Genomic DNA, 26,802 nt, shown 5'->3' with positions numbered 1-26,802 from the left:
TCATCCTGGCAGGTACTTCTTTAATCAAGTGACCAAGCTAAACATCACCCATGAAACAGGTCAACATCATGTGCTATTGAAATCATGCAATGAGAAGGGCACAGTATCCTTTCTGCAGCATTTTTGTTAAAAAGGAATAATACCCATCTAATTATGAGAAAACATCAGACAAACACAAACTGAGGGACATCCAACAAAATAACTGGCTGGTATTCTCAAAAAGTGTTAGGGATATGAAAGACAGAAAAAAATGAAAAAAGAAAAAAAAGACTATGGGGCTGTCACAGATTAGAAGAGACTAAGTTAAAAGCTAAATGCAATGTGGGATCCTAGATTAGATCCTAAACCAGAAAAAAAAGGGATATTAGAGGATATTAGATTCTTTAATTTTATAATCTCGAATTCCTTTTTCATAATCTCATGAAATTCAAAATAGGTCTGCAGGTAAGTTAATAGTATTGTATCAATGTTAATTTTCAGGTTTCAAAAACTACTATGAATATATAAAATACTAACATTAGCAGAAGCTGTGTAAAAGGTTTACAGAAACTCTTATTTTCTGCAACTTTTCTGTGAGACTAAATTTAAAAGAGGGGAAATAGTTTAATTCCGAATTTCCTTATGAAATAATTTTTATTCCACAACAGCTATGGATATTCCACAACAGATACAGAGTTTTATGTAATCAAATAGGTTGTCCTTTCTTGATGCTTTTAAATGGGAAGGGTAAAGTAAAACAAAACAAGCCAACAGAATGGATCTTCAATAATTTTGCATCTGTCTTCTATGGTATCATCCTTCTCCACCAACTCTGCTCCTAGGGACATAGATTGAGTTTCACAAGGACCAGGGAATCTCAAGAAAAAGAATGATGTATTCACAGCAATTATCTTCCAGTAATTTATATCCTTCTGGGAAAGGTGATGAAACATCAGGGAACAGGCTTTAAAAGCTGTCATTTTTTCTGCTGAGATCATAAGAGCTTTATAACTTGTTAATGGCACATATTGCAAGTCTGAATTTCCATCTATCTTCTTTTTACTCTCAAAACACTGAAGAAAAAGCAAACATCAGAAACAAAGGAGAGAGAGATTTTTCCTTCTTAAATTTCCCCATGAGTTTAGCAGTGTCTTGCCCTGCCAGTGGCTATTTGATTCAGAATGCAATATATTTTTGCAATTCTCTTTCCTTTCTGGGGCTTCTCTTTCTTATTACTTATATTAGGACTAAATTGCTTGCTCTTGACAATTTTAGTACCAGAGTTATTGCGGAATGTGTTATACAACTATTTCATTCTGAACAATACTCAAAGCAAGCTTTAGTGTTCCTACTCTTCAAATTATGTGTCTTAAAATAGCTTATTAAAAACATCGAATAATACATTTTCTTACCCTTAAATTAATCAGGTGAGTCCCTGATCAATATCCATTCACACAGCTTCTACTGATGTTAAATATTGAACTACAGATTCAATTTTAGTTTGTCAGCTTTCTAACAAATAACATTTCTTAAAATTTTAACTATTATCTTTAAAACTACTTTCTTTTAACAACAAAATTGTTGTGATATATTGTGTTTTGTCATACCTGACTTTTTTGTTGTTTTTTAATCATTACTCTCACAAAAGCCATGCTAGGGAATTTCTAGCTAATGCCAATTATTCTGTGTGTCTGAGCAAAAGAAAAAACATTTTATATATTTGGATTCAAAGATGAGCAAAACTCAGGTGTGAACAAATATCCTCTTGCCTCACACAGTTTTAAATCTGCTCTTCCTAGGTTCTGCACCATAAGAAAATAGCATTCTAATCTTTTCAACAAATAGTGTTGGAATAATTTGTCAACTATGCAGAAGAAAAAAATAAACTGCAATATGTACTCATACCTCATACAAAAATTAACTCATAGTTGACCGCAAACCTTAATATGAAATTTAAAATTATAAAATCATTAGAAGAAAACAAAAACATAGAAAATCTTTGTGACCTTGGGTTAGGTAGAGAGCTCTTACATATAACACCAAAAGCACAATTTAAAAAATATAAATAATTGATAAAGGGATCTTTATCATAATTAAACACCTTTATTTCTGTGAAAAATGCTGTTAGTAGAAGGAAAAAAAAGCTACATGCTGTGAAAAAACAAGTTTGCCAATCTCATGTCTGGCAAAGGATATGTATCCAGAATATTTATAGAGAACTCTAAAAACTTAATAGTAAAATAAAAACAATACTTTTAATGAGCAATTTAAATGTTTGTTACATTCACTAAGAAGATATACGAATTGCAAATAGGCAGAAAATGCTACTTGACATCATTAGCCATTAGCAAAATGCAAATTAAAACCACAATGAGTACAGCTACACACATATTAGAAAAGGTGAAATTAATTTTTTAAACAATCTGAATTTACTGATTACTGATAAGAGTGCAAAAAAACTGTAACTCTCATATATAATTGATGGAAGTGCAAATAGTACAGCCATTGTAGAAAACAGTTTAGCACTTTTTTTCTAAATGTAAACATACACTTAGTATGACCCGGTAATCTCACTCCTAGATATTTACTTACGAGAAACAAACAAGTTTGCTTACATAAAATCCCGTACATAAGTGTATACATCAGCATTATCCATAATCACAAAATACTGGAAAAACACCAGAAGTCCATCAATGGATGAATAAGCCCTGTGGCACGCCCGTACAATTGAATGCAACTCAGCAGTTAAGAGGGATAAACTGATACACATAATAACTTAAGTCAAGAAGGAGCCAGACTCAAAAAGTTAAATATTGTGTGATTCCATTTATACAACATTCTAGAAAAGGCAAAACAATGAGGATGAAGAAGGCGTCACTGGCTTTGAGGGAATAGGTGTAAGGATGGTTTCAAGACAAAAGGGCAACACAGGGAATATTTGTGGGTGAGAGCTCTATTCTGTAACCTGCCCGTGATGGTGGTTACACATCTCTATGCATTTGGTACAGCTCTGTATGTAAGCTCTATCTGAATTTTAAAACAAATTAAAGCAGGAACATTAACAATAACATGGCTTAAAACAACACCAATTTTATTAGGTCTCACATGTATGTGGATCAGGAATTTGGGCAGGGATTTGCTGGGTAACTTTTCTGCTCCTCTTGTCATTGTTATAAACTCTCTGGTTTCAGCTGGAGGATCAGCTTGCCTTAAGCATTCAAAATGGTTTCATTCATATGCCTAGTGCCTTGGTGAGGAAGCCTGGAAATCTCGACCTAGCTGGGACTGTTGACCAGGGTTCTTACATGTGGCTCCTCCAGTGTAGCTTCTCAGGGGTTTCTAACTTCTGACATGGCAGCCAGCTGTGTCTCAGAGCGCTTCAAGAGACAGGGTAAAAGCTTTGAGGATTCTTGCAACCCATAGGACATCTTTAATCTGACACAGTTGGCCTTCTAGTGACATTATGTACATTCTTCCAATATGCAAAACATAAACACCCCTTCCTAAAGACCCCAGCTTTTTTGTCCCACTATAGCATTGTTTTGAAGTCTGGAATTGTGTCAACTAAATTAGATGCAAGTGCAAATGAGGTTCCCGAAAGGTGGATCTTATGATTCCTCTTGATCAAAAGACCTGTGAATTTAAGAACAGGTTTTCTATCCCACACGAAGTCGGCCTACAGAGGTGATACAGAATAGGAAAACTGCAATAGGGATAACATGTTCCCATTCAATAGGGAAGGGGTGATGGGAAGTACATTGTAGTTACTGGTTCACAGCAATTCTGAAGCCTGGGAAAGCATATCCTTCCAGTTACATTATTAAGGCCCAGTCCTGCTCCCAGAAAATGTGGATCTTGACTTTACCATTTTGGCTCTTGTTTCTGCCTTCTGAGTTATCTTTCCTTTTCTGTAAAAATGAGCCATGTTTGCTACAAAGTAGCCTTTTCATACTGCTTCCTGCTCGTAGAAATGTGGGAACCTTGCAAGCTCTTTGCATTTTGAACTGTCCCTGTCCATTTCAAATGAAGCCAATGGTGCTTCTACTAGTCTAATTCTCTTAATATTTTTGTGGGCTTCCTATGATTCTCTACCTTGGGCTGGGAATCAAGATTCTTTGAGATAATGCTCTTATGATTCTTAGAAACTTTTTAATCTAATTGAGAACATTTATGAGGCACATTTTTAATATTTCTGAAGTATATGCAAGGGGTCGTAGTCACATCCTGGAGAAGATCTTTACCTTGAGCCCACAAAAAAGTGAAGTGGAATTTTTCAGGAATTTACCAGAAAATATTCTTAGCCAAATGCAACAGTTCATTAGTTGCATATTCTGTTTTCTACATTACTGAAATGAGTTGTCAAGCTTTCTGCCCCACAGTGTAGGGGTGGATTTTCTTTTCTCTCCTCTAATAAGAATTTCCTTCTCGTTCCTTTAGCCATCACAACAATCTCTTCAAATCCTTGCAACCTACTTCTTGCTACCTGTTCCCAGAGTCAAGGGAACATGTTTTAAGTTTTCTTCTTAGAGCAGCACCCACTTCTAGTTTCCTAGTTCTATTCCAGTTGTTGCTGCGTAGCAAACTATCCCAAAACTTTGTGGTTTATACAAAACAAACATTTTATTATATGCTATGATTTTGTAAGCCAGAGATCTGAGCAGGGCTTTACTGAGCCTTTTCTACGTGGTTTGAACAGAAGTTTCTCAGTGGAATTCAGCTGGTATATGGGCATAGTCCCTGAGAGAAAATAATCTGCTACCATAAAAGAGACCTTGCCTATGAGATGGTGTCACTTGTAGTAAGCAGTATATTATGTGTCATGCTGAGTTATTTTGATAGCAAAAGGCCTGAATGAAAAGCAGTGAGATCTCAGTTGTTGTTCTTGTCCTACAATACACCATTGGCAAAGATGCTTAATTTAGTCCATGTGTTCTCATCACTTCAAATAATTTTTCTGTCATGAAAGTATTCGAGTATAAATAGCAAGCTAATTTTACAGAGAAAAGAAATATCAATAGATTCAGAACAGATCGAAACTATAATGTGGAAATGAAATAATCATACTGAAGTATTTCTAAAAGTTTCAGCTGCAACATTATGCTAAACCTACACTAGGATTTACATTCAACAAAATATGAATTTCCTCAAGTTTACATGCTCAAATAGAAGGTAATACAGGTTGCCAAATATTTGTATGCAATGCAAGAACACACCAAAATTTTGTGACCTATCTTTTGCCTATGACACCCTACATTCAAATACTTTTAAATATGTATGCATAAGCCCAAATACCTGTAAATGTAGAAATATTAAAATGAGTGGTGTTCTCTACCCAAGTAGAGATTACATTTTTCTTTTAATTCTGATTTTAATAGGTTATATATGTCCTGTTTAGTTAAGAGTGAATTGTGGACTTTAAAATTTTATTTGTTGCAGAAGCAGCAAACATTTCATCTGTTACTGTCAAGAGCTGTCCTAAATGGGGCAGCAATATTCAATGATAGTTTCTAAAAGAAGCTAATTCCTCTCCAACTTTACAGTACGCTTAGCCTCCACAGAGCTCCTTGGTCAATCTCCAAATCAATAAACAACTAGTTAAGCATTATCTGGATTGCTCAGAAAGAAAACAAATGCAATTTAATTTTTTTCTTTGACATAATATTTCATTAACTAAAATTCTTCCAAAGTGGAACATTTTTCCTTTAATTTTTAACCTCTCACATTTCATAGTTATATGCCATAAAAGCCCTCATGAATTAAAAAAATTCCCAAAGAAAATAAGTGGTTTAAGTTTCTGAAAATTTAAATATCAGTTAAAATGTATAACTGTGATAACAAGCGTGAGCACTGGCTAGGCACGGTGGCTCACGCCTGTAATCCCAGCATTTTGGGAGGTCGAGGCGTGCGGATCTGATGAGGTCAGGAGTTCGAGACCAGCCTGGCCAACATGGAGAAACCCCGTCTCTACTAAAAATACAAAAATTCAGCAGACGTGATGGTGGGCGCCTATAATCCTGGCTACTTAGAGCTGAGGCACCAAAATTGCTTGAACCCAGGAGGCAAAGGTCACAGTGATCTAAGACTGAGCCACTGCACTCCAGCCTGGGCGACAGAGAGAGACTCTGTCTCAAAAAAAAAAAAAAAAGCCTTAGCATTCAGAAAAATTTGAAAATAATTATTGGAATAATTATATTTATGTTCAGTTTTCTTACTGAGGACAAATGTCAAATACAACAAAGTTTTTTGCCAATAATGTCTATTCCTTTGTTCTTATTTACTAAACCATATCTTTTATCAAATGCCAAGCTACTACATGTTAATAGTTTATTAAAAGTGTGAAGGGAAGTGAGAACTTTTAAATAGATGAAATTTTTAAATACGTGTGTGTATAACTAAAAATCTAGATATCTTTAAACTGGAAACACTTGAGGTAAACACACTTGGTTCACATTATTTGTTTATTCTGATAAAATTTGATCTTACGCAGGCCCAAAATAAATCTTTTTTTCTTTGTTAGTTCTATAACATTAGTCCCGAATTACATATGATATTTAAGAAAAACACTGATTAGTGTGAAGTACATAGATAAACCCTGACAGTGTCAGATGTCGCTATCGTGAAAAGTACTTGTATGCAAGATGAGGCTGTTAGGCCTTTACAAGTGTCAGTATGATCCTGAAACTTTATATACAGGGCAATTTTACTTACTATTTCTTCAATTCCAAATTATTTTTAAAGCATCTAGTTTTATGCCTGGGAAGTTAGTATCATTTTATTAATAGTAGCTATCGTTTTCATATTTTATGATGACTGTGGATTCCCATGGGTTTTGTGTATAATACATATATACAGGCATTGTGATGGCTTATACATGTACATGTACATCATGATGTATAGAGCACTCACTCCCAAAAATATATCTCTGAAACTATTACGTATTACATATCACCTTACATATATAATTCTCTCAATAAGGCCCTTCACGCTTCTATAAACAAATGACCTCTGTGTTCTTAAATGTATCATAAAACCTTGTAAAAACTTATGCTAAGTGAAAGAAGCCGGATGCAAAAGGTCACATATAGTGTGATTCTATTTATTTAAATATCCAGAGTAGGTAAATCTATGGGGACGGGAAGCAGATTAGTGGTTGCCAGAGACTAGAGGAGGACGAAAGGAGATCACTAACTGGATACAGGATTTCCTTGTGGGGTGAAAAAACTGTTGTGAAACTAGGTGGTGGTGGTGATGACTGCGTAATACTGTTAATGTATAAAATGTCTCTGATGATAAATGTTATATATATTTGACCATGATTTTTTAAATTTTAAAAACACATTAATAAAATAGAAAACAGTTTATATCAGACATTTAAGGAAACACACTAGTTGGAATGTCTTCAAAAACATTATTATTCTACGACACTATTATCCACCTCAAAATTTTGAAGTATCTCTCAACTTTTCTCAAAAGATTTTCTTCCCATTAGTGGGAAGAAATTCTTAGAATTCTGATTTGAAGAGCATTTGTAGTGTTGATTGATAATAGAATGTTCCAAAGACCAAATGATACTTCATTTCCCCAGAGACTTTCACTGTTTTAGGAGCCAAGTCATATGTTTCGGTAGTAGAACAATTGTTTAGTGAAGGTCCAAAAATAATAGTAAGCAGATGCCCACGTATTAAATATACAAAATGAGGCCAGGTGTGGTGGAATCCCAATGCTTTGGGAGGCCGAGGTGGGCATATCACCTGAGGTCAGGAGTTCCAGACCAGCCTGGCGAACATGACGGAACCCTATCTCTACTAAAAAATCCAAAAATCAGATGGACACAGTGGCAGGTGCCTGTAATCCCAGCTACTCAGGAGGCTGAGGCAGGAGAATCGCTTGAACCAGGGAGGTGGAGGTTGCCTTGAGCAGAGTTGGCACCACTGCATTCCAGCCTGGGAGACACAGCCATGCTCCATCTCGAAAAATAAATAAATAAATAAAATAAATAAATATACAAAATGCAAAATAATGCTTATATGTAAATGAGTATGTTTATTTTAACATGCAAATTGTGTAATTAACATGAAGCAGCAATAAAAGCAATCCAGAGAGAATATTCTGTTGGAATGAGTGGATTTGTGATGCAAATTTCAGGTCATGAACAAAAGTATTAGTGGACTTCCATGTCCATGTTGTCTAAACCAGGAGAAATAGATGAGCTTCCTCTTCCTAGTGGGTATAACGCAAAATGGAGTGAACTGGAGTTTAGGAGCTGAGAAGTGGGCAGAAAAATGATGTAGAAACTTCTGCCATTTTTTTCTCCTACCCACAGGCTTGTTGACACAACTTGCTGTGAAGGACAGAGTGCAGTCCACCTGGTTATCTAGCCTATTCTTTTAGGGCTGAAAATTAGTCATACAATTAGCAGACAAAGGAGAATTGAGTAGAAATATTAAGTGAGCATCAGAGACAGAAGGGGCTGGTGGATGAATGGGGCTTGTGGAGCACAGCTGTGCAGCACCTTAGCCGGAGATTAATTTGTTACCTTGCAATCCAAGAGCAACAAAAATTGCTATTTTTCATTGACAGCAAGTAGCTACTAGGAGTACTGGCCCTTTGTAGATGTTTACACCTAAATCGAGGCACCCACAAGCGGAATGGACTATATTAATTGAAATCAGTTTCTTTCAACTTCTGAAAGAGTATTCCCATCAACTAAGTTTACCTCTCCAGAAATTATTGCATTCGAGTGTACAGAATGGGTAATATTCTTAATGGAATACGGCTTTGTATTGTTTTTGCTAGTATTTTAATTTTCAATCCTATATTTACCCATAGGTTACTAAATGAGATATGAAGAGTGTTATTTAATTGATCCAGCACATTTTATGTTCTAATCAATCCCTCTTAATTGCATGTTTCCAAAATTGGTACACAATTAGATTGCTTTTTAAAAAAATTTTGGAATTTTAAAATCTTCTTTTTTCTGAGAGAATAATTGTACATATGGATAATGGAGAAGTCAGAGGGAGATTTAAGATAACCTTTTAAGCCTCTAAATAGTTCTTATAAAATGACTTTCTTCCCTGTTGCTTTAGTAACAGAGAATTGAAAGGCACTTTCCCAATGGGCCATTACTGCAGAATCAGTGGCCCCAGACGATCACCCTCCCTGTGGCGGGGTTCATATAGCAGATGGTATAGGCAACATGGGGGATATTATAGAGATGATGTTAGAAGCAATTATTGCACCATTGGATGTCGGTATTCTGTGCTTCCTGACGCATGGGAACCTATATTGTACAGGACTTCAGAACTGTAAAAGCTTATACAGCTAAACCAGTGAGACATTGGTAGGGAGTTTGAACTTCATTCTTGTTTATTTGACAAAGGTGAGTTATTTTCTGATCATGTTGAAATTTGCCAATATCTCTGATTAGGATTTTTTAAAACAGAAAGAATTCTGGATTATTTTTTCCATCTGGCTATGAATCCAGTGATATTTGCCTTAAGTGTTCTACCCTCTCCAATTACTGGCCAAAAAAAAAAATCTGTTGTTTTAGAGATGTCGTCAAAAACTGATAATAATATTGTATTCAAATCAGTTCAAAAAGATATAAGAGTTTCCTATTGCTACTGTAACACATTGCCACAAATTGAGTGGTGTTTCTATTCTTTTATGAGATGGTCAGTCAGGTGTGGCCACAGAAGAAACAGGGAGACTCAGGAAAAAACACAGTTTATTATACTCACAGGTCCTAGAGACAAGAGGCGCAGCATCCCAATGCAGGGCCATGTGGGAAAGACATCATGGTGGTCAGCAAGCAGAAGGTAGGAGCATGAAAGTTTAAGCCACAGCCTTTATTGGAGTTTCTTCTGCAAAGGCAGGCAGGGCAAGGTGAACTGTTTATTCAGGGTTGCCTAGTTTGAATAATTTTGCCAGGCTTTGGGCTATAGAGATGGTTTCTAGTTGCCTGGTACCTAGCCCTGAGATGACTAAGGCACAGAAACACTGTCTTCCAGGTGCACTGGCTGATAGAGGAGGGAAGGTTCTGAGGTTATTAGTTTGTTTACTCAAGACATGCTCCAGGCCGGGCCCTTTGCTGTCTCTGAAATTTGACTGGCACTGGGAGAGGTAGTCTCTCCACAGCCAGAAGGGTTTTTTAAGATGTCAAAAAAACACAACATACAGAAAACTTTAAAAATATTTATACTGCAAGTGGCTTAAACAACACAAATGTATTACCTTACACTTCTCGAGGTCAGAGGTCCAGTGTGTTTTGCCAGACAAAATTCAAGGTGTCTACAGGGCAGTGTTCTTTCTGGAGGCTCTAGTAGAAAATCCATTCCTTTGCTTTTACAGCTTCTAGAGGCTGCCCACATTCTTTGGCTCTTCCTTGGCCCTTTTCCTCCAGCAGAGACCCAATCAGTTTCACATCACCTCATTTTGGCACTAACTCCCTTCCTCTTCTTTCAGCTATAAGAATTCTTATGATAACAAGATTTATTTTGGTATATAATTACATACATAATATATATGTGATGAAGTATAATTTAATAACATAAACACTATTGAATCCTTTACCTAGACTTAGAGCTAAAACATTACCAATATTAAAGATATCTGTGTAATTCACTACCTCATTCCCCAGGATTTCCCTAGGTAATCACTATCATAAAGTTGGTAGTTATAATTCTATATTGATGAATGTCTGTGTATATACACACACATACATACGCACATACATACACATAATGATATATATATGTATATATATATATACATATATATATAGAGAGAGAGAGAGAAATTGCTTGGTTTTGAATTTTACAAAAATGGTGCCATACATTATATCCCCAGCATTTGCTTTTTTTCTTTTTACTGTTTTACATTTATAAGATTCATCCTCATCATTGGAAATAGTGGTAATTTATTTTCACTACTAGATATTTGATTTTATTGACATGGCACAGTTTATTACGCATTTTTCTGCCAATGGATATTTGAATTGGTTCCAGGTTTTGGTTTGGTTTGGCTTGGTTTTTCATTAGAGCTAACAGTGTTGCTATAAATACTTTTGTATATGTCTTCTGTTGCGCAAGCACGAGGATTTAAGTTTTGTATTTTGAACTAAAATGTTTGTATCCTGAGTATGCATATATCAAATTTATGTCGCAATGTTAATTTTTCCATTTTTTTTTTTTTATTTTTGAGTTGGAGTCTCGCTCTGTCACCAGGCTGGAGTGCAGAGGCATGATCTTGGCTCACTGCAACCTCTACCTCCTGGGTTCAAGCAACTCTCCTGCTTCAGCCTCCCAAGTAGCTGGGACTACAGGCATATGCCACCACGCCCAGCTAATTTTTGTATTTTTAGTAGAGATGAGGTTTCACCATGTTGGCCAGGATGGTCTCTATCTCTTGACCTCGTGATCCACCCACCTCGGCCTCCCGAAGTGCTGGGATTAAAGGCGTGAGCCACTGCACCTGGCCAGTTTTTTCCATCTTTTAATACTTTTTGTGGCAATGTATAAAGGATTATTTTTCCCTGTATTTTTGACAAATTATGATATCATCAAAAGTCTAATTTTTAACAGCCCAGTAAATATAAAATGGTATCTCATTAATATCTTAATTTGCACTTCTTTGTTTACTAATGTGGTTGAACATTTTTTCAGATACTTATCAAGTATTTGCAATGCCTGCCTTGTAAAATGTTGTGATTGTTTCGGCCATCTTTCTACTCAGTTGTTTCTCTTTTTCTCAATTATTAGTATGAAATATTTTAAAGCATGTTAATAATCAACTGTCAGTTGTATATGTGGCAAATACCTTCTTGCAGTATAATTTGTGTTTTCATTATCCTTAAGTGACCTTTGGATGAACAGAATTTCTTAGTTCTGACATCATAGAATTTATTAACCTTTATTTTATGATCAATATTATTGTGCTTTTTAAATAATTTGCCCTACCTTAAGTCCACATACTCTGCTAAATTTTCTTTTAAAAAATTTTATCCATCATATTTGAACTTTTAATTCACTCCAAGTTGCCTTCTTGAGTAGCATCATGTTGAGATGTAATTTAACCTTTTGCCATATACAAAATGTGTTGTACAAGGCCCTTTTCTTCTTCACTCCAGGGAATTTTATTACAGGCAAGTTATTTCAAGTCTAGTTATTAGGACTTCTCTTAGGGTGGTACTATTTTGACTGTCAGTTTACTTGCCCCTTTCTTTACACATTTTCACAAATGGCCAAAATTCAAAAATAATTAATATAATTGGTTGCTGGGTATAATGGGATACTGTGACTATGAAGAATCAGCCTTAAAAAACCATTTTTGAAATGCTGAATTTGGTTATTTAATAGCTTTCCATCTCAATGTTCATTTGCAGACAAAGCAAAACCAAAACTGTAAGGAGTAGTAAAATCTTAGTTTCTAAGGTTTTCAGGACATCGTTATTTTTGTTTTGCTTTGAACCCTGGCCCTGAACCAAAGCATAGAAAGATTTAATCAAGCTAATTAACATATTCATCATCTCACTAACTTAATATAGTTTAGGAGTGAGAATGTCAAAAATTCATTCTTTTAGCGATTTTGAAATATACAATACATTATTATTAACTGTACTTACCATGCAGTACAATAGATCACAAAATCATATTTTCCATGCTGTCATGAATGACAGGATTATTGTCATCCAGTGGCCTCATATGGTTCTTACTTCCCTAAACTAAATGTATTAAGAGGCAGAGATATTTCAGAAAGAGCATTACAATGGGTATATGATAACATTTGGCCTTGGTGACAGGTGACTGTTGCTTTTTCCTTGTATTTACTTAGAAACAGAAACTGAAAGATACTTAACATCTTTTCTAGTGCACATTTGGAGCAAAAAGTGTTCCCGGAAGAAATGAAAATGTATCTGTAAAGTTTATCACTAGTACTAATAACATAAGGATAAAGAGATTCTACCAAATTTTATTACACATACTGCAACTTAAAGAGTACTTTTATTTTAGCCTAAGTGTGGTGAACAGCTGCAGAGAGTTCTAAATCAAGAAATGTCACAGCAAAAAATGCTTCAAACAACTTGATTATGTATCTTATAAATCAGTACAAATGTACATTCTTTACTAGTCAGTTATCTTTCCTGGCAGGTATGATTATAACTTGACCTTGTTCAGTCTTCTCCTGCCTATAAAGCAGAGAGAGACTGATTTGGTCAATCATTGATTCCTGTGGTGGTATTGAGGGCACACACTGGAGAATGGCGAAGGAAACAAGAACTGGCCACCAACCACGGAGCTGTGCTTCCTGGTGCCCTGGACTACAGGCTAAGAGAAGATGACCTGTTCTAGGCTGGTAGAAGCTTGTTCACATATCCCCATTTACAGGTTCTGTAGATCCTTGTGGCAAGTGAGATTTCCACAATATCGTGAGCTTTCTGTCAAAAAGCTGAAGTGAACTCCGCTCCATTGTCACTTTGGAAGATACATGGGGCAGCTAGCAAGCAGAAAAAATATTTTCTGGTATGTAACCTTAGTTGCAGTTAGAAGATAGTCTCAGGGCACAAATATTGATCAAGAGGATGTACAGATTTGTAACATTCAGTACAAACTCTGACTTTGACCTACCAATAACATAAGCAATCTACCTGCTCTGATATTATTAAAGCATCCGTTGTGATTGGCTGGTTACTATATTCTGATGTCGCATAATTTGGTATTCAAGAAATAGAAAAATAGATGAAAACTGGTTTTCAGTTCTTGTGAGTGTCTTCAGCCTTGGCTATTTTGCATGCAAATGAAGTGGTCTCATAATGTTTGCTTTAATCATGCTTACAATGAGGTCTATATTTAATTTATTGGCTCATTTCAAAAATCTAGAAAAATGTATAAAGACATATGTGGTACTTATTTTCATATACTGTGTATATACAAACACTACACATATACTCAGCTGTCAACATTTGTCATTCTATGCATTAGTCCAAAATTGTGAGCAAGAATTTAGTTGAAATCATTGACTCCTTTTAAAATTAACTATGAAAGATCTAATTGGGAAATCTCTTTAGCCAAACTTTCTTGAAGTATTATTGACAATAATCATCCTTTATTATTCTTTGATTATTATAAAATTAGCTTTTATTTTTCTCAAATTCCTTATTTCGTAGAACTTACATGCTATCTTAAACATGAGAAAATGAGCTTTCATTGTGAAAAAGCGTATATGGTCATTTTTGTAACGCAGAGAGCTTTTAAGAAAAGTTCACTAAATATATTCTGGATGTTACTGGATATCTACTAAAATAAATTATTCTAAAAATAAATGCAAAGATGAAAATATCTTTCTCTAAGTGTCTAACAGCATTCCAGCATTTTATTCTGACAAAGCAGGAAAGTAAAATTTGAATGGAAGAGCAAGTTTTAAACATGATAAATTGTGGTCTTTTCTTTGGAGGCATATAGGTCACTGAAGACATGGCCAAAACCTCAAAACTAGGATGACTCTTTTAGGTGGTAATCAGTGAGGATCCTGGGGGATGGGAGTACCCGAGGATGGCATTGGTTCCTGTTATAATTCAGAAAAACCCAAAGAACAGTACATAAGATCCAAAACTCTTTTTTATAAGACTTTATTTTTTAGAAGAGTTTTAGGTTTACAGCAAAATTGAGAAGAAGGTACAGAGATTTCCATCCTCCCTCTGTCCCAACACTTGTATAGCCTCCTCCATTAACTATACAACCCATCCCCAAGACGGGTACATTTTCTACAGTTGATGAGCCTGCCTTGGCACCACACTGACACTATGGATTCTAAACTTTTTAAAGCAGGGTATTTTTTTCTTTCTTTCGTTCTTTTATCATAGGATTACAGAGTGAATATCTTTCTTCGTCAGAAATGGAATGATCCCCGCCTTGCGTACAGTGAATATCCTGATGACTCTTTAGACCTCGACCCCTCCATGTTGGACTCCATTTGGAAACCCGATTTGTTCTTCGCCAATGAAAAGGGTGCCAACTTTCATGAAGTCACTACAGACAACAAATTGCTAAGAATTTTCAAAAATGGAAATGTTCTTTATTCAATAAGGTGAGTCGCGGACTTAAGTTGCCGATTTCAGTGAAATAGAATATCATGGTGTCTTGTTGGTTTGTTTGGTGAGAGTTTTGAAATTTTTGAAAAAGTGCTATCATTGTTACATGTCAGTTCCTCTAATAGATTGTTTCCCAAATATGTCTGATCAATAATAACAGATCCAAGTTCCAGATTCAGGAACTATATAAGTAATTCTTGGAAATCCACTTTTTAAACAAATGGCCCTGGTGATTCTTAACATCAGCCAGGTTGTCAGGAATCTTAAAGGCTAAGTGAAAGGCAGCTGAATCATACATTGTGATAATACTTTTATGTATCTGTGTCTTCTTTAAATATTTATAGGTTAAGAAATGTTTAGGTTTCTCATCTGAGATACATTTTACATAGATTATTTTTCGGGTATATGTGTTGTTTTTTAAAACATCCTTGAGCTTCTCTGGTCATTCTTTTGCATTTTTGCCCTAACTGTTCAAGTTTCATTCTTTCTAACGTGCTGCAAAGAGATGATTTGTTGATAAACTTTGAACAAGGCAGGGAAGAAAAAAAATCACTGTATTATGTGAACATGGATGACAAAACCTTAATCACGATCCCTGGAAAAGATCTTATTTACATTTATGTTCTTCATTATTGACTTATCAGAAAAGTGTATAGCATTAAAAAAACCCATATTGAATAATAATTAATACCAAACAATAAACACTAATAAAAAATTTTTGACAGTTGAACTCTAGGATTCACTTAACTTTGGCAGTTCATTAAATATGAAACAAATGTAGAGTCAGTAAATAGCTACTTACATGATATGCTTGATGATCTTTGTCACATCTGAAAAAATCTTCTAAAATGAAGTGATTATTTAAAAATTTTCCATAATTGTTTTTCTAATTTAGGTTAATTGTGAAGAACAGGACATAAGAACAGAATTCATGTCATGTTTCTTAGAAGAGGGAGAATATGTTATACTTCTAGCAAGAGCCAAATATTTAAATACTTTTATCACCAGTATCATGTTTTAAAAGGTATCAAGGTAGGCTTAATATTGAGGTCTTAGGCTTAAAATTAATTCACTCTATCTCTCTCTTATCTTCTCTTTTGTAAACTTTCCTTCTCATCAGGAATGGGGGTATTTGATTTGGAGTTCATATATGCCCAATATCAGGGATAAAATGGTAGGATTCTAAAATGTAATCTTAATAGCTTAGTGATTTTGAAAATGTTTTTTTCTGCAAAGTGGTTTTATAAATAATGCTTGACCCCATGTCTGCTCTTCATCTCTGCATCCCAATATATTACGCCTGCTTTTCACATTTACCTGTTTCATGTGAACAGATTTCTTTTCCATACATTTATTGATTTCTAAAAGTGACAGGGTGACATCACTCTATTGTGAATTGACCCTTTCATCAGAATTCTGAGAAACAACTAATATGTACTAATATAATCTTGAGTGATTAACTGCTACGTATGACACAAAGGAAGATTTCAGGTTCCACCACTAATAAGCCCTATATTCCCATATGGATGAATAAATTAATGGTGAATTCCAGGTCTATGCAAGAAAATTTTGCACCTTTTAAGAAAATTACCAAAAATCCACCCCCCAACCCCGCCCCACCACTAAATATCAAAAGATAGTAAGAATCTCACTTCTGGGAAGATGGAACAGACATACTTTTTTCTACTCTACCTGCTAAGTACAACTAAAAAACCTGGACACAGTACATAGAACAAACTTAAGGAGATGCCCAGTGGTGGATATAAGCACAGGCTGGCTACGTACCTTGGAACCTGAGGAACGACGTGGAGGTGAATTCCCAGAATTTTCCTTCTGTTTCATACATCCTAGACTTGAAGATGAAGAAACTGGCAACATGGCAACATCAGCGGGTACAGATAAAAATCAAAGTCCCAACAAAAGCCTAATTTCTCTAGCAAATCTAACATTCTCTAGATGTTAGGAAAGGGGAAGCCTAACAAGACAGAAAAGCTTTAGACAACTGCTTTACTCCAGCCCAACACCACAGGAAGAAATGCAGTCCTACTTAAGACAGCAAAGCCCAAATGAAGAGTCCAGACTTCCAGTCTTACGAGGTGGCATTGAGGTACCATCACACCTAACTCAAGATGGTGTCAGGAAACGACAAATAATGAACTGGATTTTCATGCCCCACCATCCTATAGTGAGCTTCATACCTCACAGTGCCAGGAAGACCACATAGAAAGCCAGGAATTCCACACTTTCCCTGCAGAAACAAGGCATACCCTCCCTCTCTGCCGAGGTGGTTTTAGAGAAGACTTAGTGGACAGTCAATATTTTCAATGTCACCTAGCAGTTATGAGGCCACTCCCACCGTAGTGTCAGTGGACATCATGCTTACACCTGGGACATCCAGCAATAAGGCAGAGCGTCTCCCCTCACAGGCCTGTATAGAGAGTGGTTAGGAAACAGACACAAGATAACACCTTCCCTTGCCTAAGCAGAGCAATGTCAGAGAAAACCAAAAAAGTTTAAATAAAAGCCAGAGTCTAATAAAATAATATTTATATGTCTAGGCTTCAACCAAGAAACATTCATCATACAAAGAACCAGAAATCTTACAAAGAACCATAAATGTTCAATAATTCTGGAAAAAGACAATCAACTGATGGCAACATCCAAATGACAAAGATGAGACCAGGAGTGTTGGCTCATACCCTGTAATCTCAGCACTTTGGGAGGCTAAGGCAGGCAGATCGCTTGAGCCCAGGAGTTTGAGACCAGCCCAGGCAACATGATAAAACCCTGTCTCTACAAACAAATACAAAAATTCGCTGGGCAAGATGGTGTTCACCTGTGTTCCCAGTGACTAGGAAGACTAAGGTGGGAGGAACTCTTGAGCCTAAGAGGCAGCGGTTGCAGTGAGCCCCGATCACACCAGCGCACTCCAGCCTGGGTAACAAAGCAAGTCCCTATCTCAAAAGAGAAGACAAAAATGTTAGATATCTGGCAAAGACTTTAAAGAAGCCATGATAATTTGCTTCAGTGAGCAATTACAAATATGCTTGAAACAAATGAGAAAAATAGAAAGCCTCCGCAAAGAAATAGAAGCTACAAAGTGAAACCAAATCAAAATTTCAGACGTAAAAACACAATAATCAAAATGAAAACTCAGTGTATGGGTGGAACAAAAAAAAATAGAGAAGATAGAAAAGAGAATCAGTGAACCATAAAACAGAATAACAAAAATTACTCAATCTGAGCAACAGAGATGAATAGATTGGCCGTGGGGCCTGGGAAAGAGCCTCAGGGATCTGTGAGATTACAACAAATGATCTAACATTCATGTCATCAGAGTGTCAGATAGAAGGGGGAAGGGGTATGAAGCTAAAAAAAACTAGAGAAAATAATGGCTGAAATGTTAATAAATTTTGCAAACGGCGTGAGCCTGCAGATTCAAGAAGTTGAGTTCCCAAACAGGATAAATCTAAAGATGTCCATATGAAGACACATGATGCATAAACTTCTGAAAACTAAATACAAATCCTGAAAGCATCCAGAAAATAATGATGTCTTAGGCAGGAAAAACAATTAGAATGAGAGTAGATTTTTCTAGACATCATTGAAGCCAGAAAGAAGCTACAAATATTTTTTTAGGTGCTGAAATGAAGGAACTCTCATCTGAGAATCTTGTACCCAGGGAAGATATCCTTCCGGAATAAAGAGGAAATCAAAACTTTCTTGGATAAAGGAAAATAGAGAATTAATCACAAGTAAATCTACCTGGAAAGTGTGGTCAAAGAAGCTTTCTAAAAAAAAGAAAATGATAAAAGAAGAAGCATACGAATATCAAGAAGGAAAAAAGGACACAGGAAGCAAAAATATGAGTGAATACAATAGACTTTCCTTTCATTTTGAGCTTCCTAAATTATATTTGACAGTTCAAGCAAAAATTATAAGACAGATGTAAGGGGAAAATGAAAGAAACAAATGAGAAAACTTTTTTTATAAATGCCTTGACAGAAGTTAACAAGACCAGTAAGATCTCGAGTTGTCTAATATCCCTTCTGTGGTCACATGACTTGATGTTAACTGGGAAGATGATTTGTCAAGATATATAAAAATATGAAGTTCATTATCCTTCAATTCAGCATTTCTATTTCTAGGAATCTAAATTACATACGTATGTGTACATAAGATATCTTTTACAAAGAGACCCACTGAAACACTGAAATAGCAACAAAAAAGGGCCTATATATGTTCACTAATAAGAACATGACTGAACACAGTGATAACCCCATATTATGAAATAACTTGCATGAGATAGACCTGAGTGTAAGCCTACATGATATATTTCAGTTCAAGAAAAATGTTTTGTATATTTTTATTTAAGGCATATATATATACATATACACACACACAAATATATATCTGCATAACTATGTATGTAAAAATATACATATATGTAAGTCTATAGAAGTTTAGATGAACCCCAAACAATTTAGAAAGGAATAGGAACAGTGGAATTTGGGCAGGAATAAAGGGGAACTGTACATTTTGCTATATGTAATTTTATATTGTTTGAATTTTTCATAACAAGTTATGTATCACTTATGAATTAAATACATATATTTTAAGTTATAAAGTCTCTTAACATGAGGTTATGATTCTTCACTCTTCTGTGCTATGGGTTCATGAATGTTATCAGGGGACCCATGACAGGGTATAAATAAAATAAATTTCATTCCTTCCTGCTAAGTTAAAAATTATTTTTGTAAAAGGTGTCATTTTATTTTTAATTATATATTGAAGTACTGTTTCACTTCAGAGAGATTTGAGGTTGCATAGGTTACAAAAATATATCACCAGGTAGCATGGAATAGTCATTTTGCAAAGATAGAATGTCTAGATTATTTATTGTAGCTGTGTGTGTTTGTATGTAACGTATCTTACATGATTATAAATATTTATTTGTTTATTTTAAGTCTTATTGGAGTTGGACAATGTCAACATAAAGAACACACTGCTGAGCTTTTAGTATTTCCCTGATCATTGAACAAAATAGAATATAAAAGCTAGACTACTTTTTGTGTGAGGGGCTTCTTGCTAACAATATGTCATAAAGCCAAAAGAGCTTAATTCTGTCCATCCTAAAAATTTGTCAAATAGGATAGATCTTGTTATTAAGAAGATTTCAAGATGATAGTTGTACTAAAACCCTTAACTGTGCCCATTCAAATGCATTATATTAAAGAATACTAAATTTATTATATTGAAAAGCTAAATAATTTAAATACAATTAATGAGACCTTGCTACTATGTCCCCTGGAAATGCTCAAGTATTTTCTGTCTTAAAGTATTGGAATAAAACTGGAATTACGTCTCTTATAAATGACATCATCCATTATGAATTGCTCACATTTCTTCTAATATTTTGAAGAAAGGTATGAAATAATTTAGAAATGCATCTTTTGTCTTTCAGTATGAATTCAAATGAAACAGATGGTCTCTCGGCTCCTAGTTTTTGTTTGCTATATCCTGGCTCGCACAATCAAAAAATTTATTTTTTCTGAGTTGTTTTTGGAAATCTCACAGGACTTTGAAATCTTCAAATGCTTCATATCTTCAGTTTCTTTTGTTAACAAAAATTGTGCTAGAAAAAGAAAAAATCTTGTTGAATTTACAAATGGAGCATCTGTTATGTTTCATGAGAGATCTGGCTTTCCTGCTTTTTTAAAGAAAGAAGCAGCAGGTCCTTGCAAAGACGACTAATTGAACTTACATATTTATCTGTATTTCCTCTGAAACCCCATTAAAAAAAGGAAATAAACGGAATAAAGAATAAAAATGTCGTTAGCACACAGGAGAATGAAAGTAATGGGGAAAAAACAGCAACAGATGAGTGATAACATATTTAGGAAACTTAAAAATGAATGCACTTGTGAAAACTGACTTAGACAGAGATAGTGGAAACCTACGTCAATGTAGGGGAATTCAAAAGGAAGAGAATAATTAATATTTTCAAATTTTTAGAAATGTAAGGCACCTGGGACTTCAGAAAGTAGAAGCCAGAAGAGATCTAAAAGGAGTATAATTTATTTAAGCTTTGTAGGAAAAGTGGACCCTCTCTTCCTGATTTCCTTCCCATGCACTCAGGTTAGAGACTGCCCTTTTTACCTTTTGAACTAAGCAGGAAGCAAGAGGACAGAAAATGCTGGAGAGGCTCTTTCAAGAGCTTTAGGCACAGGGGTTCCAGGCACAACTGGTACCTGTCATGAGGCATCAGACCAAGAAAATAAGAATGACAGGACCCCTTGCTGGCCCTAAAATGCTGAGAGACAGACTTAAACTTCTTCCACTGAGCAGTAGACAAGAATACAGATGATAGATGTAGATATAGATATGGATATAAATATAGATAGATATACAGATAAATTATACCTATAGATACACGTATAGGTAATATGACTGTCCAGAGGTTCTCCAAATGCCAGAATCTGTAGATCTTTTCTCTTAGGCAAGTTAGTTTCATATATATATATATATATATACACACACACACACACATATACCCATATATACATATCTGTATATATACACATATATATACACATGTGTATATATACATATATATGTGTATATATACATATATATCTATATGTGTATATATACATATATATCTATATGTGTATATATATACATATGTATATATGTATGTATATGCATATATACATATATAATACACATACACACACATATATACACACACATATTTTTTCATATACATATATATGTATATATATACACACACACATATATACACATTTTTTTTTCCTCTTAGTTATATGGCATTTATATCTGTCTTAGATATATAGATATATATGTATCTGGAAAACTAACTTGCCTAAGAGAAAAGATCTACACATTCTGGCATTTGGAGAACCTCTGAGCCACCGTATTACTATCCTACAGTTAAGACCATTACTCAATGAGCCATCTGCTACTAACTGAGCTCCAGATAGTTTTTAGTACCTCATTCTTAAATATATTTAAAAGTTTATGAAATGTATAACATAATTATTACTTATATTTATGTGTTTATATATGTGTGTGTATATATATGTTATATATAACAAAAAGTTATGCAAGAGCTATAACAAACTACCAAGCTTAGTCATGAACAAGAATTACATATTTATAACATGTAAACACTGAATATTAATTTAACCACAAATGTTTATATAATTCATGAATGTCACTTAAAAGTTCACACAGTTCTCACTTTGGGAAGCTGAGGCGGGAAGATCACGAGGTCAGGAGATGGAGACCATCCTGGCCAACATGGTGAAACCCCATCTCTGCTAAAAATACAAAAGTTAGCTAGGCGTGGTGGCGCATGCCTGTAATCCCAGCTACTCAGGAGGCTGAGGCAGGAGAATCGCTTGAACCAGGGAGGTGGAGGTTGCAGATCACACCACTGCATTCCAGCCCTGGTGACAGAGCAAGACTCCATCTCAAAAAAAAAAATAAATAAAAAAGTTCACACAGTTCTATAAAACATATAAAAAACAGTTGTACTTTTGCCCTGCCCATCCTTACCCCCAGTTCTGGCTTGTCAGAGAGGTAGCCTTTGTTTAGCTATCTGTCTACCACTCACATTCATATACTTAAGTTGCTGTAATATCATGCTTGATTTTTAAAATATTTGAAATTGTCTATTAATTCTTATAAAGGAAAAACAAGAGTTTGTTTCCCTGCTATGATACTCCATGTACGTTTAACTCTCTACCACTGACTTTGGGAATCCACTACTTTTATAGCAAGCTGTAAGCAAGCCTTCTCTTTGAAAGATGTTCTAGTCTCTCAAAATTATCAGCTGCATAAACAACCCTGGAAAATGGCTCAGATAAAAGAATGATGAGAGCTTTGCAGTCTCGGTATACAAGCTAGAGGAGGTATAGGAGCACAAGAGGATCAAGGAGAAATATATCTCCCAGCCCAGATCGACACTCTGCTATTGACTAGGGGTGATTTGGGTTAAGTCTCTTTATTTAAGGCTTATTTTTTCTTAGATACGTGGCAGTGACAATACTAATTACCTTGAGCCTGAAATAATGTATTAAAATACATTAAATAAAGCACGCAGCATAGTGCCAGACATACAATAGGCACTAAAGTTGTTATTTTTACCTTTTAAGAAAAGTACACGTTCTGTTTTTTTCCAGAATCATAAACCTCTACTGCATGGACTCTTAAGTTATTAACATGTCTCGGCCTCAGTTTTGTCACTTGTAAAAAGAGGATGGTAATATCTTTACCACAGAATAATGGAATCCCATCATAGGCAGTTAAATATGATATACTTTCTTACTTTACTAATATTACTAACAAACCCAACTTTTATACTCATAGTACAGAGGCATTCTTGCATTAAAAATCAAATCACGGGAAGAAATTTTATGTTAAAGATGCTAGGCACAGCAACTTGACAAAGATCATGATATAATTTTAATTTTTATTTAAGCTAAATATCACTCTGTGAAATTTGTGAAAATAAAGTTTACTCGTATGATAATATGTATTTTTAACATTGATAACCATTAATTTTTAAATAGGAAAGCAAACTTATTTCAACAGTTGCTTTTTTAAGCGCTGTTTATTCAGGGGTAATCAATTTACAATGCTATAAAATACATGTCATAAGAAGAATTTGGCATACATGTAATTGTGTATGTTTTTCTGAAGCGGTCCATAGCTTCATAAAGAAACCATCAACAATACTGAGATTGCTTTGGTAATGGGTTGTTAATGATTGTCTCTATGATCAGATGACAATTAAACTCCAGAAGCAGGTTATAGAAGCTCATTCTAATCTCCCTTCTAGGGCTCCAGCAATCTAATCCCTCCTAAGAGTGATTTACCCCTTAGAAAATCATTCATAATGATATACCAAATCATTCAAATATATCAAATCTCTGGGAAAATTCCTTATATTTCCTATAGTTTAACTACATTTCTCTGATTTCTTTTGGAAGAATTATTTATGTAGGTTTTTATAAAAATTATTTATGCATATTTTACTTTAAATTTCACTATAACTATAATTTCACTATAAATAACTGATATGTGCATGCAATGTATCATTTCTTGTATTATAAGAAATACATAATTTAAAATGTCCTATTAATTACAGAACCCATTTTCATGAAAAAATGCTTCAATGCTTTTGAGAGGCAGTATACTTAAAGGTTAAAAGCATGAAATCTAGAACTAGAACCCCAGGGCTGCAAATTCAGCTGTAGCAATTTTTGCTGTGTAATGTCAGGTGAGTTACTTAACCTCTAAGTTTCCTCATCTCTAAAATAGGGTAATATCATTTACCTATTCTTGTAACTTTGTAGTACGGAGTAAATGAGTTAACATACATCAAGTGTTTAAAATACTGCCTACTGCACAGTAAGCATTGTCTAATAGATGTGTTATCTAATGCGATATTACAGATAATATAGATTAAAACTGATTAAATTGCTAATTGAGGCCATTGTTTTTATGACACAAAATAGAGAAATATTAGGATCTAATAAAAATACTCATTTATATACAAAGTCTATAATAGAGTCAGCAAACATTTTTTAATTCAACTAGTGGTTGAGATAGACACATTAAACAATGCTTACTCAAAAATGGGCAATAATTGAATTTTAATGAGGTCAATTGTTTGTCACAAATTATTGTCAGCTTTTTAAACATTACTGTTTCACTAAGTACTAATGTTAAAAGTCTTTCCCAAGACTTCTTAAAGGAAAAGAAGAAACGCCATATCCTGTTTATGTATCTTGTCTCAGAAAGAGAACTTAGTGTCCCTCTTACACAAGTAAACATTTATTTCCAAAACAGTAGAATGTGATTAATTGCCTCTTGATTTAGTTTTCTTTTGATGTGGTCAAGACATGTCTTTAATTTATATGTAGTGTTTTGATAAAGAAATTCAGTATCAAACCCACCAAGTTGGCACATATTTTTCAGTATGCTGTGAAAGGAGCAATTGTATTGTACCTTAAACAAAAAGAAAGAAAAGTCAACGAATAGATTTTTTCAGGATATGATTTATGACAGAAGTCCTACAAACTGTGTTTTTCTTTGCCAAATAATTCCTTTCAAGTGCTATTTTTTTAGAATTATGTAATGTCTCTTTTTTTATGCCAGAAAAATAGCCAGGATATGAATTTGACATCACATGCATGGTGAGAGCATGGAAAAGATTCTGAGAATGCTATTTACTTCCAAACAAAAGGTCACAGAATTAATTCTGCAAGTCAACATTTGAAACTGACTGTCTGAGAGCCTTGGATGTTTGGAAAATGTATGTGTGTACATTAAAAATGTATGTGTACATACAGTTCTAATAAGCCCTTTCACAAGGCAAAAAACATTGTGTCTACCTAATTTTAAAATTGCCTTTTTAAGAAAGAACTTTGTAAATTTACACAATCATACTTAACGTAGCTGAGCCAGGAGAAAAATTCCTTTTGAATATTGAACTCTATGAATTATTCTAGTGTGTTATGGACTCTGACTCGAATGAATTACCAGCTTATCCTCCTAAGACTCTTAAAAATTCAGCAGCTTCACTGTCTGTCCATTTATGTGTCCCAAATTATGTTAATTGGACCTAACTCACCAAGCATACTCTCTGTAGAATATACATCATTCTAACTTTATGTCTATTGTCTACATAAAAATGTCAGCTCGAAGAATGTGGTTATATTTAGTAGAGCTGCGGACTATTTTTTGTTAAAGCTTAAACAGTTCTTTTTTATTCCTTTCTTCTTTCTTTTTCCTTCCTTCCTTCCTTTCCTTCTTTCTTTCCTCCCTTCCTTCCTTTTTTTTTTTTTTTTAAGAGACAAGGTCTTGCCCTGTCACCCAGGCTAGAGTTCAGCAGTGTGATCCTAGCTCACTGCAGCCTCAACCTCCTGGGCTCTTGCCTCAGCTTCCTGAGTAGCCAGGATTACAGGTGCACACGCCATACCTGGCTAATTTAAAATATATATATATATATATTTTTGTAGAGACAGAGTATTTTTATGTTGCCCAAGATGATCACAAACTACTGGGCTCAAGCGAACCTCTCGTCTTAGCCTCCCAAAGCGCTGGAATTACAGGCATAAGGCACCACACCTGGCTAAATAGTTCTTAATATGTAATTTAATTTAGTCATCTTTGTGCCCACACTATAGAGTTTGGCGGATGAGTAAATGAAGGAGTCTAGGAGTGGTTGAATATACTAATAATCACTAATAACCACTGTTTGTTCAGTGTTTGCTATGGCTCAAGCACTTGTCTAAGCACTTATGTGTGTTAACTCATGTACTGCTCATAGCAACTCTCGAGTATGTACTATTGTTATCTTCATTTTAAAGATGAGAAAACTGCGATATAGGGGATTTGAATTAATCTGCCTAGGGTCACGAAGTTTAAGTAAACTAATCCACCTAGGGTGCTCATGAATACACTGAATTTCAATGGGAATATTCTCAATATAAGAGGCTTGCTAAAGAGTTCTCAGAAAAGAACTTCATTTGAATAAACGAGTGGATCTCACCATCTCTTCCTCAGGTCTAGGAACTACAAAAACTACCCTGAAGAAATCTGGGTAGAATGCTTTTCCAGCAAAAACTATTCAAAGGTGATGAATTTTCTGGAATATAAACATACTAATTCTCTCTGGAAGTTGGAGGAGAGCCTTTCCA

General features: G+C 34.8%; 1 protein-coding gene across 3 annotated transcripts in view; it reads left to right on the top strand.

Annotated features, from left to right (window-relative positions):
- The window catches only part of GLRA3 (glycine receptor alpha 3), a 175,264-nt gene that overhangs the window by 80,370 nt on the left and 68,092 nt on the right, over window positions 1–26,802 (top strand). For all 3 annotated transcript variants that reach the window (XM_032148941.2, XM_032148940.2, XM_058435839.1), the window contains one exon: window positions 14,843–15,066. In XM_032148941.2, the coding sequence (XP_032004832.1) occupies window positions 14,843–15,066 (224 nt within the window). The remainder of the gene's footprint in view (window positions 1–14,842; window positions 15,067–26,802) is intronic.

The sequence above is a fragment of the Hylobates moloch genome, unplaced genomic scaffold (genome assembly GCF_009828535.3).
Source record: "Hylobates moloch isolate HMO894 unplaced genomic scaffold, HMol_V3 SCAFFOLD_3, whole genome shotgun sequence".
NCBI lineage: Eukaryota > Metazoa > Chordata > Mammalia > Primates > Hylobatidae > Hylobates > Hylobates moloch.
Note: the sequence above shows the minus strand (reverse complement) of the source record. Positions and strands in the feature narration are given on the sequence as shown.